This window comes from Oenanthe melanoleuca, chromosome 4A (assembly GCF_029582105.1).
Source record: "Oenanthe melanoleuca isolate GR-GAL-2019-014 chromosome 4A, OMel1.0, whole genome shotgun sequence".
NCBI classification, from domain to species: Eukaryota; Metazoa; Chordata; class Aves; order Passeriformes; family Muscicapidae; genus Oenanthe; species Oenanthe melanoleuca.
The window spans coordinates 13,697,873-13,713,405 of NC_079338.1; the positions used below are offsets into that span (position 1 = coordinate 13,697,873).

The following is a 15,533-nucleotide window of genomic DNA, read 5'->3' on the forward strand; positions in this document are numbered from 1 at the left end:
TGTTGAGCATCACAGACTCTCTCAGCTCACATTTCTCCAGTTCATGGGCAAAAGTCATGCTCTGAAAGCACACACTGTGTTTGCCAAGGAGGTGACTTCTGACAGGCAGCCAGGGGACATTCTGAGTGTGCTCTCACAGTACTTCAAAAGTACTTCCAAGAATTATCTAGGTGTGATACACAGGATTGATCTGTGCTTACTAATGAAGGAGAAGGACTTACAGAAAGATAAGAAACATGTATAAAAGCACATCTACTGACCAAGTGAATTCTGTTATAGGTGTTTAATAGTCAGTAGAGCAGCTTTTTGGGATTTATTCAATAGCCATGCCTTAGCATATGGTTCTAACAGTTGCACCAGGAAAGCAGTATCTATTGAGCAGGATGCAGATGTGTCTGAGGGACAGGGAGCTGTTTTCTACTGGAGCTGGGAGAGAAAGGTGAATGGGATGGTTTTGCCACAGCCTCATCCCATCACAGCAAATCCCTGTCTGCTTGGGCTGAAACATTCACCTTGCAGCTGAAACCATGTCTGGAAGTTCTGCTCCATGTCAGTGACAGCTTATTCCCTCTCTGCTAGGGTAACAAGAGCTGGAGATTTATCTTCATTTTCCCAATGTCAGTAAGCTAATGAGAACTGTGTGGATCTCATTTCAGTGCCAGGTGGTGATTCCAAGTTCCATCCTGCTGATTGCTGTGATGGGATTTGTCTGGAGCAAAAAACTAAATATTGTGCTGCAAAACCTGGTGTAAAAAAATTCATCCAGAGCTCCAAGCTGACAGCCACCACCAGCTGCCATCCTGCTGAGGAAGGTGATGGGGCAGCTGCACCTGTTCTTGCAAAGCTTGTCTATGTAAGACATTGAAACTTGATTTTTGCTGACTTTTCTTTTGGGCATCCTTGCTGCAGCTGCCACTGGGGTACCAGTGCACATGGCCTGTATCCATCTGCCCATGCTGCCCCCAGAGAAGAGTTTAGCAAGGTTTGAGTCCTGCCTAAAAGCCAGCAAACAAACAAAAAAGCACTTGTTGAAGTTGTAAGCTGTGTCACTCAAAGAAGGAAATGTGTCCACTTTCATAGAGGTGATTAAAACCCAACCTTTTCCACACCCTGATCCATGACTGGCAGTAGAGCCTTGTCCCAAACAAACAGTCTCCTACACAGAAAGTTTAAGAGAAGTTGGGTTTGGGGAACATGCCCTGAAAGAAGTTGAAAACCCAAGCTAAAACTGCTGATAGGATTATTTTTTTGAACCGGACATGCAAGACTTCCTGAGGCCCTAATTATACAGGATTAAAAAAAAAAAAAAAAAAAAGGCTATTTAACTAAAGTGGACATGAATAACTGTAGTTCCCCAAATGTGATGTACATGACATCTTTCTCTCCCTGGATACAGACACAGCTCCTGAGTCACACAGTCAGCCCATTTCTTCCTCACTTAAAGGACTCCTCATAGTTTTGAATGTGAACAAAAGAAGAAAAAGCCTTCAGTGTCTCAGACACGTTGGCTAGCTACCTGGTTTATTAAAATGCAGTATTTTATTCCAGTGTCTCTGCTCTGGGCTGAACTTGCTGCTCTCTCCCACGCAGTGCTGCAGGTGAGGCACTCTGCTCCTGTCCCCCAGGTACCCCCCTTCCTCCCACACAGGACAGGACACTTTTCCAGTCTCATTTCTTCAAGTGCCACAGCTCAGGCACTCTTTGTTCTGCCATTTCTGCTACTCATCCTAACCTAACTACAGGTGACACAGTGAAGTCCCCCTGTCCCCAAACCTGGGCACAGATGGACACTCAGACCCTGTTCATAGGGACCAGCTCTGCTGAGCCTGCATCTTACATTCATGTTCTGGCAAAGTTTGCCAATGTCCAGAGAAGTTTGATACCATTTTTATGGTGATAAATAAGATCCTTAGTGTTCAAGGAGATGAAATTCAGTACCCAACTGTGAACAAATCACCAAAAAGTAGATAACTGAAGAAGAAAGTTCTCAAAGTGCTCTTTTTCAACTGCATACATTGAAAAAAGAAGCAATTTTTACTTGAGACTTTCTTGTTTGGTCCAGCTATAGTTAACTCACAGATCTTACTCAACAGACTGTACTTTAATAAGTATTTTTTGGATGTCTCAGAGTAGCTGATAGTGTGGTCTCCTCCAGCCATTCACATCATAGTTCTGTCACATCAGATCATGATACAGCCAGACATTAAAACATAACCTTGTTCCATGTAAAGAAACTGAAATGAATGTCAATTAGCATTTCCCCTTAAAGCTTGTGTGACAGAAACAAGATGTACAAGTGCTCTCTCTGAAAAAATTCACTTCCCTTCCCAGGAATTCCCTGGTCAATGACATTAGTTCTGGGTTGCTGTTAGCTTGGCCAAATCCTTGTAAGCAGCTCCTGATTCCAAGAAAGTGAGCATGTGTATGATGCCACCTGAGTTCTGGTTTCTTTCCTGGTGCTGCAGGTGGGCTGCACAGCCCCAGCCATCAGAACTGGGCAGATGCTTCCTTCCCTGCAGGTACCACAGTCAGCAGCTGCTGGTCTCAGCACTATCTGATGCTGGCTTTTCCCAGGCTGCCCAGTTCCTCCTCCCAGTGCTCTGCAGAGGCTGGCTGAGCTCTGGGTCTGGTAAACAGAGCTGCTGGTTTGGGATGATCTGCTGAGACTTCAGCTCATCCTCTGGGCTGCCACTGCACTTCTGCAGCTCCCCTTCTGCCCAGGTACACCCAGACCAAGCCAGGACCTGGACCTTGCCCAGCTGTCCCCCAGTGCATGCAGACACAAAACACATGGAGACCATAATTCATGGATTTATTTTCAGTTTCATGAGCTTGCCTTACAACAGCTGTATTTAATATCACCAGCTCCTGGTGCTGGTTGTCCAGCCAGGATAACACTGCTGTTTAACCACATTGGTAGGGCAGCACTGCCCATGGCTTTGCAGTGCAGCTGGAATTGAGTGATTTTGGGGCAAGCTGTGGGATTTCTGGCAGCCATTACCCAGGGGGTTTCAGCAGTGAGAGCTCAGACCACGGTGTGACTGACCACCCTGTCCCTCAGTGGGTCCCCCTTTGCATCCCTGCCTTCCCTCAGTGCTCCCTTCTCCTCTGGCTGCAGCTCTGGCCACATCATGACCCTGAAGATGAGGAGCACTGCAGGTCATTTCAGGTGGCCAGAGAAGTCAGGCTGAGCTCAGAGGGATGGGCTGTGCTCCAGCACCTGCCACATTTCCTTCCTGCCTCCTCTGACCTCACACTCACACCTCGTTTCTCCACATCTGCAATAAGCTGCATGTACATGTTGGCAGTTTTCTCCATGACAGCACCAGCAGCTGCCATGTATTCTCTTTTCATTCAGAAATCAAGATGTCCCAGCCCTTGATTTTTAAGTACATTCTCAAAAAAGAGAAATAAAACTTGCAGGACAGGAGAAAGTATAAGGTCACTAATAAGCACCTGGAAAGTGTGCCTGGTAGTTTGTGCATTCTGATGAACTTTTAAATAAATCATTAATTCCTCTAATTTCCCATTAGACCCCTGGCTCTCAGTGCTGTGTTCCACATTTATTTCTGTGTTTCAGATAAAGAAGTACACTTCCTTTCCCTTTGAAAGTGCTATCAGACAATTATCACTGATTTCTGCATCCTTTTCAGTGAAGCTGAAAACAAATAACCCCTTCACCTTCTCAGTCCTGACCCCCATGGGCACACTTTGCTCTTTTATCCCTTCTTCTCTTTTTTCCCAAGAGACTGTTTGCACAGATGTGGTTTTGTACCAATAATTATTCTTTACAATCTTTCTCAGCAACTTTCTGCTAAACCCAAGATGAGGCCAGCATGTATAAGGCAGTGACATTCCATGGGCTTTACAGTACCAAATCCTGTTTTTTGGCCTGAAATACCTTTTCATTAGCACATCACACTCCCTTTGATTTCTGGTGAGTTTTGAACTGATGCTCAGGGATCTGCAGAGTGTGAGCAGCACAGCTAGGGCCCATTAATCCTGTGCCTGTGTTGCCAATGTCTCACTCATCCCTCAGTTTTACATGTTTGCATGGCTTTTAATGGGACACAGGATTGCCCTGTTTGGTTATAAAAAGGTTCTTCCATAACTCTGCATGATGGATTTATTCAGGGCAGTAGAAATTATTCATAACTTACCCTTCAGGCCTTTTAAGCTGGGAGGAAAGTACTTCTTGAATATCTAGTGAGGGGCTGTGAGTGGAAAATGAGCCAGTTGTGCAGAAATGCACATAGCAAAATATGTGTAAGCAATTCTACCCCAAACTTATGGGAAAGTAACTTCTTTCAAATACCCATCAGGCATTTAAATAGAGAACAGAGAACATGAGCTCAGAAAGAATGTGCCTGGTTGCAGTATAAGAAGCACCCAGAGCTGTGGCCAGTGTGTCCAGACCTCTCTGCAGTGCTGTGGAGGGGACCAAGGGCAGAACAAGGACTGCACGGGACATTCCTGCTCCCTGCACTGCTTCTCCCAGTGTGGCAGGTCCCTGAGTTCCTCTTGGCTTTAATCTGCCTTCCAGTGTTTCTAGAAGGTCTCTCTTATATTAAATCTGTGCAGCATCAGGTGGGCAGGAGAAGAACCATCAATTCCCAAGGCAGGCACATCCTGCCCTGCTCACCCCCAGGGATGGGGATGCTGAGCAGCCCTCGGTGCTGCCTCTCCTTGCACCACACGAAGGCTGGGAACACTGGTCCTTTTGGCCAGATAAAGCAATAAGCTCAGTTCAGTGCTCCTAGCCTGGGACCTGCATGCTGCAGCTTTCAAAGGGCTTTCTTGGATAGAGGTGGTGAGAGGGAATCAAGGAAAACAGAATCAGAAGTTCTAATCAGCAGTCTGTAACTGAAGTTCCTGACAAGATATTAATTTTCACTGCAGGGATGGTACAGGGAGAGCAGCCACTGCTTGTCCAACCTATTTGTCAGGGGCAAAAGTGAAAAGCAATATGTATTTTGTCTGGGTGAAGGTGCTCCTCAGGACAGTTATCTGCAGAGCACTGCTGGTTCTCAGGAAGTGTCCCCCACTTCATACTCAGATTCCTGGGGGTTTGCAACACAGTCAGACACATTCTTATTTACTTCTTCAGAGGTTTTGTTTTCCCCAAGCTCCATCACATAGTTGTTTTCAGTGGAAGAGATGGGTTCCTCATAGTAACCTGTGCTTGAAGAAGCTGCTGCTCTTGAGTTATGGCTGAAATTAAAAAGCAACCAGAGTAAACAAAGCATCTGCCAACCATCAGCATTTTGATCAGTATTGTGTCTGACTCAAACCCAAGTTAACCTGGGCCACTGGACTACAGCAATATTCTGAAGGAAAGAATTTTTTCCTTTGCTTTCTGATGGCAGAAAAACCTTGGTCATTGTAGCAGCACCACTTCCAACCCTGAGAGTTTCCAGGGAGAGGCAGCAGAGGGTGTGCAAGCAATTAAAGGATTACCACCATTTCTTGCACTGGCACAATCAGATAGTCGCTGAAGAGAAGTAAATATTTATCAAAATATTGGAGGAAGGGTAAATTGACAACTGAAAGCAGCCCACATCCACTGTCTGGCTCATGGTATCTAATATTTTTTAAAGGAAGAGAGATCCTCTAAAGAGAAATGCAATCACAGCATTTTGTCCATTACTCAGGGGTCAACTGTTACTTAAATTTATGCCTTAAACACTGATGGGGAAACACTGGGATGCTGGCACATCCCACTGTAATACTCAAGTCAGCAGCACTTTATAGCTAGAGAAGTGATTCTCCTTGTATGTTTTGACCAGATTATCAGGCTTTCCAGTAAAACTTCCACAGGTCACAAGTAGATCAGGATGTGAAAACTGACTTTAGAAACAGCTATAACTTCCTGCCACAGCTATGGTTAGAAGAAGCAAATTCAGCCAGGGATGTTTTGAGGATAAATCAGAGCATAACCAGTGGTCTCTAGAAGGGGGGTCCCTTTCCTTTGCTTTTGAAAAAACACTGGGAATCTAACCTTGGCAATCATCTTCTCTGGGCTTAGGGAGTCAATAAGCAGCTCCTGCTCACTCCTATAATTCTGATATTTCCTTGAAAAAGATCCTTCTGTTTTGCTGTGAAAAGCCCACAAGCCATCCTACAGAGTGCTGTTGAGCTAACTGTGAACCTCTTCACCCAGGCTGCTTAAAGGAGTTTTCATTAGGACAGCTAGAGCAGTGCTTTTTGTTTCTGCTCTGATACAGCACCCCAGGACTCATCAATGTGCCAGATAAAGGGTTATACTCACAATTTTACATCATAGACTTGAGCTGGAAAAGAAAAATCAGAATTTGTGTCAATAATTTGCATTTACATTCTTAAAAAAAAAAGAATTTCTTTATCGTCTTGGTTTAAGAAAATGACCTCTAATAAAACAAAAACAAAACAAAAATAACAGCCTTGGATATCATGTCAGATGGGTGAGGACTCAGTTTCCCAGGATTCATTCCAAGAAAACAAAAACAACCCAGCTATCACACAACTGGGTCAAAATAACCAGCCCAATGTCAAAGATAAAGTTGAGGTTAGAAACCAGAAGTCCACAGTTTCCCCATTTATTAGAAGTTCAACAAAGAAGAGTTTTGAAAGTGGCTATTCTGGATTCCTTTAAAAAAACAAAAGGGAAAAATAAGAAAAATGGCAAAAAAAAAAAAATCTGTCAATTTTATTATTAATTGGTAGCATGGAAGCAGAGGAAGATCATTAGAGAAAGAAAGGAGAAAATGAAGTCTGTGGGATCTCAAACCCCAAAGCACACCTCTGTGCACTCTGCACAGCTCCAAGGAACATTTGGTCAAGGGGAATTCTGGTGGCAGTGCAGGAGAGACAGAGGCATTCAGTGAATGGATGCTGTGACTACAAACCAGAGAAGAAACAAATTCATATGGAATAGGGAGATCTCTTCCCTCTGGGTGCCAACTACAAGAGCTACTGAGCAGCAGCTAGTGCCAAAGACACTTCCCAGCAGCAGGACAGGGTGAACTCTGCCAGAGACCCCAAAGATTTGAAATTATGAGCCTGGCCAAGCAGGCAATCTGAGCCTTGGGATGCCTGTGAGGAGCAGTGAGAAACAACCATCCCAAGGCTCTGTGGATGTCCCACCATCTGTGTCACTCCACACTCATCTGCTGCCTGCATGGTGCAGCTGCCAGAGCTGCAGGCACTGCTCCAGGCCCCAAAACCCATCGAGGGTAAAGCCATGCTGGGCATGTGTCAAACATCCAGGATTTCCAGAATATTCTACTCACCATCTTTGGGCTTTCTAACACAAAGGATGAGAGAGATGACAAGGAAAACCACAGCACCACACACCACAGCAATCAGGATGACCAGGTACAGGGACAAGCCAGTCCTCTGGAAATCTAAAGCAATACAACAGAGGATTTTCAGACAGGGGAGCCCTCCTGGGTGACAGCAGCAGCAGGTACAGGACATTTACCATGTCCCCAAGGACAGCAGCCAGCCCTGCCTGAGCACATGGGGCTGTGTCCCTGCAGACCCTTGGTCCCGTGGCTCTGAGTGGGTGCTGTGTGACCCAGCACTGTGTTCCCCTCACCCAGGGACCAGAGCTGTACAGACAGTGTCCATCTCATGCTGAGGTGACCAGGGATGTGAGCTGGGCAGGACAATTGCACTGCACATCATGAAATAAAGCTTCCCATTCCAGGGTGCTGCTCAGTTCTGTTTGCAGAGCTGGAGGATGTGTAGATCTGCTCGAGGCACACCTTGAGGCTTTTTTGCTGTTTCAGCTTTGACAGTCCAAGATAAAAATGGACCAACTGCTAAGGAACACAGCAACAACTCTGTGTGCTCCATATATCAACTTTTTTTTTTTTTCCTCTTCCATAGAAACATCCCTAGCCTTTTAAGGAGTCACCATGAACTATCTGGGTCCTTTGAGAACAGCTGTTAATGCAATTTGCAGCTAAAAAGGCAAGAATACTATTTTTGAGGCTGAAGTTCCTGACTACAGAGCATCTGGTTTGAGTCCTTAATCTTCTTCTCAGCTTGGTTTTGCTCTTACTTACCATGAATTGTTTCATTCTTCCCTGGATATCCCACATCACTCTCAGAAGTTGTTGCTGCTAGGGGCAGATCTGCAAAACAGGCACGAGTTAAAGTCTGACAGTGCATTTCCAGCCCTCATTTTAGCACCAGGAGATCTGGGATTAGAGCTGTAGGAGCAGAAGAGAATGTCTCCATCCCCTTTTCAAGGCAGTGAAAATAGGCAAACTGCAGAAATGAGCACTATGTATACACTATAATATAGAGAGTACACGTAGTGCCATATAGTCACTGGATGGGTACTATATATAATATATATCCTAATAAAACATAATCCAACCATAGAAAGTTCCCACAAGCAGACCTGATGTAGTCCAGGCCTAAATTCCCACATCCCACAAAAACAAATGGGAAATCACAAGCCCTCCCTCAAAACTGTTGTCCCTGGTCAAGAACATGTTTTCAGCCAGGTCTGAGGAAGCTTTTACATCCCTTGTGTCTGCCAGTGGAGACATCAGATCAGCCTCCCCTCAGCATCTTCCTTTAAGGATCAGATAACAAGCAAAAAAAAAACCTTTAGAAAAGAGCCAGACCCAGAATATCCCATCCCATATGCACTGCAACTCAGGAAATGGCATTTTCAGCAGTCCTAAAACACATACAGCCCCTCCTACCAATACAACCTACTAGCCCTCTGTAGATGGGAAACTGAGGGAAGGAAGATCTACTCCCAGAGACATCTAGACTGAAGTTCAGCACTGTCAATACTCATACCCAGCAATAAAGCCACGGCCAAGCACTGGTGTCACACTGCCCCAACACCCCATCCTTGCCACCAGCTCTCACCCCGACCTGTGGTTGAGTGGTGTCCCCGTGTGGTTCCCACATTCCTCTGCAAGGTCGCTGTTGTTGTGGGCAGATCTGCAAGGTGAGGAGGAGGGAGAGGCTCACACAGGGGTTTGAGCACATTGGTGATGCTGTGTGCTACAGAATCCCCCCAGGTGGGACAGGAGCAGGAGGAAGCAGCCCCCAGGCAGCTGACAGGAGGGGGATGCTGTGCCAGCAGCGTTACACCTGCAGCACTGAGCCCTGTTCCTGCTCCCTGCAGAGGGTGACTGCTGGGAAAAGCACCACGGGGCTTCAGCCAGAGCTTGGTGCCCTGGGAGCTGAGCAGCCTCTGCCTCTTTCCCAGGCCACTGTGTGGTGCCTGTGCTTGGCTGTGCCATCAGGGGCTCCACAGCTCTGCTGAAGGAGTAACAGCCGAGGAGAGCTGCAAGTTTCCCACCAGGCACCCATGACAGAATGGTTTAGATTGAAAAAGGCCTCGGAGGCCCTTGGGTCCAAGGTGTCACACACTGTCCTGCAGAGCCTGGAGGTGTCAGAGCGTGGCGTGTGTGAAGTGCAGTGAGAATGTCCCTGGGACACGGAGCTGGTGGGGGGGAGCAAAGGCCAGTTTGGTTTGTTCTGCCACTGAATTACCACCGACTTGTTCCTGGTTCTCAAAATAGAGCCCCAACTCCTTGCCTAAACAGGCTGAACTGCAGTGGGCAGCATTACAGAGGCAGGGAGAACTTCAAAAAACCCACAGAGGAATAAAGAAGTGTTGGAAGTAGAAGCCCTGTTTTTGCATCAGAAAGGAGCAGTTCCTCAAAGAAGAGGAAACCGAACAGAGCCAATACAGAAGCACACGGAGCGGAGCCGGCGGGAGGGGTGTGCCGGTGCTGGAGGCGTTTGGCGTTTCCCTGTGTGGGCAGGGCGGGAGATGCTGCTCGGTGCCCGCAGCCCGCCCTGCCGCGGGCGCTCACCTGTGACCGTCAGCTGCACGGCATCGCTGCGCTGCGCGGCGCCGGCCCCAGCCCTGTTCTCCGCCTCGCAGAAGTAGGTGCCGCTGTCCGAGGGCCGCAGGCTGGGCCAGGCCAGCTGAGCGCCGCTGCTCAGGAGCTCGGCCGTGCCCGCCGGGCCGCTGCGGAACCAGCGGTAGCTGATGGGAGGGGAGCCGCTGGCCTCGCAGCTCAGGCTGGCGCTGGCTCCGGCCGGCAGCGCCTGCCCCGGCTCCGCGCCTCTGATGATGGGCTTGGTGGCTGCCACTGCAACACAGAGCGCGGGGGCGCGGGTCACCGAGCCCTGCCTCTGCTGGGCACGGTTCTCCTGCCGCAGCAGCTCTCGCTTTTGCTGTCTGCCCTGCCATAAGGACGCAGCTCAGCTCTCGCATCACCTCCCCGCCCGGGCTGAGCTCAGCTCTGCCGCGCTGCCCTGCGGTCTCTCTGCCTCTATGAACCCCCAGGGAGGGCAAGCACACCCCGGTGAAATTTAGCCAAAGGACAGCCATACGACATCCCTGGGACTTCCCCACAGCTGCATGCCCCTGGGAAACACCGAGCCGTGGCTACAGATACAGCCACAGATGAACTGTACTTGAGGTTCTCCCCAGCTGCAGGGAGCTCTGTCCTGGACAGAATTTCTCTCTGATCTATTTGCTGCTTCTTGCTAGAAGCTGACACTGATCAGCAAAATGGTTCTGCATGAAAACATGCAGTCACTGCCTACCTGCTCTAATTCCCAAAAGCCTTCCTGGTCTAAGCCTTTCCCTCCTGAACAGCTTCCTTCTTGGATTTACCTTTAACGACCTCCAGATTGATGGTGATCTCCTTTGCTATCAGGCTGTTGTTGCTGTCTCTCCAGGTGACCTGGCAAGTGTAGGTTCCTCTGTCAGAGATCTCCAGGCTCAGGATGAGAAGAGACACATCTCCTGGGACATCCTTTGGGATGCTGACTCTGTCCCTGTACTCAGACAGGAGGATGTGGTCCCCAGAGCCATCCCTCCTGAAGATGGTGCCTGAACCCTTGTCATGTACCACAGTCCAGGCGAGGGTTTGCTGCACAAGGCCCTCCACAGGCACATAGGCACAAGGCAGAGTGACAGACTCCTTCCAGACACCTTTGATCTCACTGGGGCCACTCAGTTCCAGAAAAGCTGCAGGAAGAAAGAGGGTGAAAATTAAGCCACAGAGCAGCCAGGGTGAAGGCAGCTGCCAGGTGGTGAAGCCATGGCAAGAGCATTGGCAAGGAGAACCCACCAGGTGAGAAACACAAGCAGTCAGTGGGAGTGTGAGGGTTGGGCTGCTCAGGGGTGGGTTAGCCAAAAATCAGTGTGGCATGAGGCAGAGGGATGGGGATTCCTGCCATGTGTGCAGCCTGGCCCTGCTGTTCTGCCTGGTCCTGCCACCCCCAGCACTGAGCAAAGCACAGGGTCAGAGTTATTGGGTAACTTAGGCCTGAGGGAAGGAGTTGGTATAAAGTCCAAGTTGCAGCTCCCTGGTCTCAGCCAGTGTCTGCTCCAGACATCACTCTTGGGACTTCTGAGGAACAGCAAAGACTCTCCTGCTCCACTGCCCATTTGCTTTTCTGACACCACTCTCTCAGCCTAAGCCAAGCATGAGAAACTTGAACCACTGGGTAAAGAAACCTAAAACTTTTTCCTGTAAAAATGAGGATTGCTGCTTTTGTCCCAGCACAGCAAGGTATCTGAACAGTCTAGGCCATAAGCTGTATCAAGTGCACCAGCCAAACTACATTTAGATGTTTTTCTACATATTTAGCTGTTTTTCCATATTTTTTAGTTTAGACCATTGTTTATAACAAGTGCACTAGATGAGCCATTTTTAAGCGTTTTTCTGAGGTCTATCAAACTTTCTAGAACTCTTCAAGGCTACCAAAACATAAATTGTGCTAAGCTGGGGGAAAAGAAGCTGAAAAACAGAACATCAAAATTAGAAGACCCAAGATAAAGGTGGGCAGTGATGCTCTGGACTATAACCAATCATTTTACCTGCAAGACTCATGGACAAAATAAAGACAAAATGCATAATTGCACGAACAGTAGTTTAAAAATGTATAAGTAAGGTTAAAAGTAAACAATAAATCAACTTCTATATAATCATATTAATTTGCTGTTCAGAAGTCCTTCGCTCCCTCATCCCAGCACACTTCTCTCTCTCTCTGAGGAGTGGCTCTCAGCTCTTCCAGAGCAGAGCCTGCCAAGCACAGGGATGCCCTGGGGGCAGGGCTGTGCCAGCCCGGACTCACCGCTGCAGTGGAGAAGGGAGCCCACGAGCACGGCTGCTCGCAGCATCGCTCCCATCCCTCCCGGGCACACGGCTGCCGCCTCTCCGGCCAGGCTGAGCCTCTTCCCCAAGCTGCGGTAAATCAGGAGCACTTCCCTGCCTGGGCTCACTGTGGCACTGAGCGTCCGGGACAACGGCTGGTGCTTTTTCCTTCCTCTTTATCAGAAAACAAGTGTCTCAGTGACCACTGGCAGAGGCGTGGGCACAGCGGAAACCCTAGAGAAGGGTGCAAAGAGGAAAGTTTAAAAATTACTTCTACGTTATTTCGTATTTCTTGCTGAGTATGTTTTTCCCCCTTCTGTTTTTAAATTTTTTTCCTTTATTTCTTTTGATTCCTAGGCAACCTTTTCTTCCTCTTTTCCTCCTTGTGTTGCTTGCTGACAAATAAGTTTTAACACATAATTACACACACAGGTCTGAGAGAGAACTCATAAAAAGCTGAGCCATCTAGGTCATCACAATTCACTTTCTCACCAGCTCCTGAGGCACCCACCACTATGCTTTAAGTTAAGGCTCCTGAAACCCCTTAAATCTTTACATCACCAGTGCAAGACAGACAATTCTTGCAGGCCTCTTCCCACAAAACATTCAGTATCACTCTACCACATTTAAGAGAAGAAAAATTCAGATATACAAATCTAAAGCCAAAAATTTCCCAAGAGCTGTAGATACCTGGGCTACAAATCCAACTGAATCTCACAGGTGGATCTTCCCTTCTCACAGAGCAATTTAGCTGCTTGGTTTAATTGATTAATTGTTTTCAATTACAAGCCCTAATTGGGGCCATCAGACTACTTGGGAAACAGGTGAACATGGAGATGCCCAAAACGAAAAAGAGAAACTTGTCAAAGTAGAAAATCTTTGAGACCAAGAAATTGTGGTTTCTTAACTGTAATGATATATTACTCTTCATTAAATGCTATAGGTAATCTCTATAATTCAGTAATTGAGCACTACCCCTGTCTAAGAGAAGTCTCTGTTCTACTGAAATATCTCTTTCAAGGGATTTTACTGCCCTTACCTGCTTTCTACAGCTCACAAATTTTCTTCTGCTCCAGTAAAAGAATCTCTTCTTCTTCATTGCATTCAGCTGAACTGAAATGAGCCTTTTCTGTTGTTACATCCAAATTCAACATGCCATCCTCAAATACAAGTAATCAGACTAATTCAGTGCAGCCAAACAAATCCCAATCCCTGGTCTGGACACAGCCCTCCTGCAGTGATAGTGAGACATGGTTTGGGTCTGCAGTGGCCCAGTGGGATCCTCCCTTGTGGCCCTGCATTCCTCCATCAGAAATTTCCCTTGGGATGCCACTCCAGCCTGCAGCCACTGGGATATGGAGAAGCAGGAAAAGCTGCTGTGGGCTGCAGTGTTCATGTACTTGATTCAAGGAAGGAAAGACCATGTTAAGATCAAATCTTTGGAACTCCTTTGCTGGAGGAAGGCAGAAGCCTATACTGTCTTGAATTAAAAGACAATGGGTTGGCTGGGGTAGAATTGTCTTCACAGTGGCTGATATGGGGTTATGTTTTGCATTTCTGCTGAACACAAGGTTGACAGTAGAGAGATGTTTTTGTTATTGCTGATCAGTGTTTGCATAGAGCCAAGGCCTTTTCTGCTTTTTGTGCAGCCAGGCTGGTGAGAGGCCTGGGGGTACCTGGGAGGTGGGGAGGGGACACAGCCAGGACAGGTGACCCCAACTGACCACACCATATGGCATCACACTCAGTGTTTAAAGCTGGGGGGAAGAAGGAGGGGGACACATGGAGTGATGGGTTTGTCTTCCCAAGTCACCATTACAGGTGACAGGGGCTCTGCTCTCCTGGAGGTGGCTGAACACTGAACACCTGCCTGCCCCTGGGAAGTGAATTAATCCTTTGTTTTTTCTTGCTTGTGTGCCAGCTTTTGCTTTCACTTTTAATCTATCTTTATCTCAACTGAAGAGTTTCCCAGCTTTTACCTTTCCAATTCTCTCCATAAATCCCACTGGTGGGAGAGTGAGCAAGTGGCTGTGTGGGGCTTGATTGCTGGCTGGGGTGAAAACACAACAGGAATCTATCACTAGTGGGATCTGGACCAACCAGGAAGCTGAAACTCAGACTGTGTGACTAAAAAAGGTGTGTAGGTATTTATTTATTTATTTACATTTACCCTGTTGGTTGGGGGAACAGTGGCAGGAAAAATCTTGTCCTTTATACAGTGCAGCACCTGTACCTCAGGTGACTGTGGCAGCAACCCCTTGTTTCTGCTTGGGGCATCTGTGATACCATGATGCTGCTTTTCAAAACAAGAGTCTTGTTTTAGGAGGCAGCAAAACATTCTGAGCTGGATGAAGTGGCATCACACAGCCCAGGAGAGACAGAGCAAAATCAGTTTTTCCTGTATTCTGCAAAGCTCTGTTAGCCAGCACAGGAGGTATGAACTGATGGCAAGGCTCCCACGGTCGGTGTGGGGAGGGCTGGGTAAAACAGTGCAAGAGCAGATCTGAAAGCAGCCTGCAAGGGGCACTTGGCAGCTCCTCAGCCTGCTCTCACCACGCCTGGGAGTGTTCTGTGGATTCCCAGCACACGAACGATAAGGGAGAGCAATCTTTCCTCCCCAGACACAGTGATAAAGCCAAGGAGCCAGGCAGCAGCCACGTGCACTGATGCTGCAGAAGGAAGGAAGCTGCTGCAGAGAGGCCCCTGTGGTCATGGGTCACAAACTGGTGACAAGGCTGCAGTGGGGCAGTGCCCACACCCAGGCTGGCACATGGCACCCACTGTCTGGCCACTGGCCCTCGGGCACAGGCTGGGCAGCAGCTGCACTGGGCTGCAGATTCAGCCAGCTTGTCACAGCAGAGGAGTCTGTCCACAGCTCCACATGCCAGCTCCACTGCTGTGTCCTTGTCCTTATCCTGAAGAGCAGCGTGTTCTGTATAAAGATCCTTTGTCTTGGCAGTGGAAATGATGAACAGTTCCTTACTTCAAGGAAAATCCCACAAAAACTGTAATACCCATGGTACCAGTTACCCTGGGCAGAGTCTGCACAGACATGCCAGATCTGGGGTGTGCCTGATGCTGCAGATGACCAGGGCTGTTCCATTTCCTTCTACTATCTCCAGTGAATATTTTAATCCATACCTAATGGAGCTGAGGGCCTTTCCTACTGGAGTCTGTGAAGAACATGTGCACTTGTGCACTACATCTGGTGTATTTTTCAGCACACAGAGTATTTTGAGCTTTCACACAAACCCTTTTGAAAAACCAGCCCCAGGTGCTGTTATCCCAGGCTCTAGAAACAGACACTAGGCTCTCCTCATCACCCTAGTTATTCCTGAACCAGCAATAACCTGAACCTGCATCATGAGACCACGCCCCAGGAGCATGAAAGCTCTTTAATTC

The 15,533-nt window shown here is 47.8% G+C and overlaps 1 protein-coding gene across 4 annotated transcripts; it reads right to left on the reverse strand.

Moving 5' to 3' along the window:
- Positions 1 to 2,795: 2,795 nt before the first annotated feature.
- Positions 2,796 to 12,276, reverse strand: VSIG4 (V-set and immunoglobulin domain containing 4). Of its 4 annotated transcripts, none has more exons than XM_056491734.1 (8): positions 12,112 to 12,276; positions 10,643 to 10,999; positions 9,831 to 10,112; positions 8,878 to 8,946; positions 8,049 to 8,117; positions 7,269 to 7,382; positions 6,269 to 6,290; positions 2,796 to 5,211 (listed from the first exon to the last, which is right to left on the reverse strand). In XM_056491734.1, exons 1-8 carry the CDS (start codon positions 12,164 to 12,166, stop codon positions 5,028 to 5,030), a joined length of 1,152 nt encoding a protein of 383 aa, XP_056347709.1. In that variant the 5' UTR covers positions 12,167 to 12,276; the 3' UTR covers positions 2,796 to 5,027. The 4 variants fall into 4 exon arrangements, with proteins under 4 accessions (XP_056347709.1, XP_056347708.1, XP_056347710.1 ...); XM_056491733.1 differs by having other exon boundaries at positions 8,872 to 8,946; positions 12,112 to 12,268; XM_056491735.1 differs by lacking the exon at positions 6,269 to 6,290 and having other exon boundaries at positions 5,037 to 5,211; positions 8,872 to 8,946; positions 12,112 to 12,269.
- Between the last annotated feature and the right edge of the window lie 3,257 nt (positions 12,277 to 15,533).

Bases quoted from the DNA above. Each gene is read 5' to 3' on its own strand.
- VSIG4 (XM_056491733.1), bottom strand. From the start codon at position 12,166: ATGGGAGCGATGCTGCGAGCAGCCGTGCTCGTGGGCTCCCTTCTCCAC. The intron at 7,383-8,048 runs GTAAGTAAGAGC...GTATTGCTTTAG, and splicing joins GAAGAATGAAACAATTCATG to ATTTCCAGAGGACTGGCTTG. The intron at 5,212-6,268 runs GTGAGTATAACC...TTTTAATTTCAG, and splicing joins CAAGTCTATGATGTAAAATT to CCATAACTCAAGAGCAGCAG.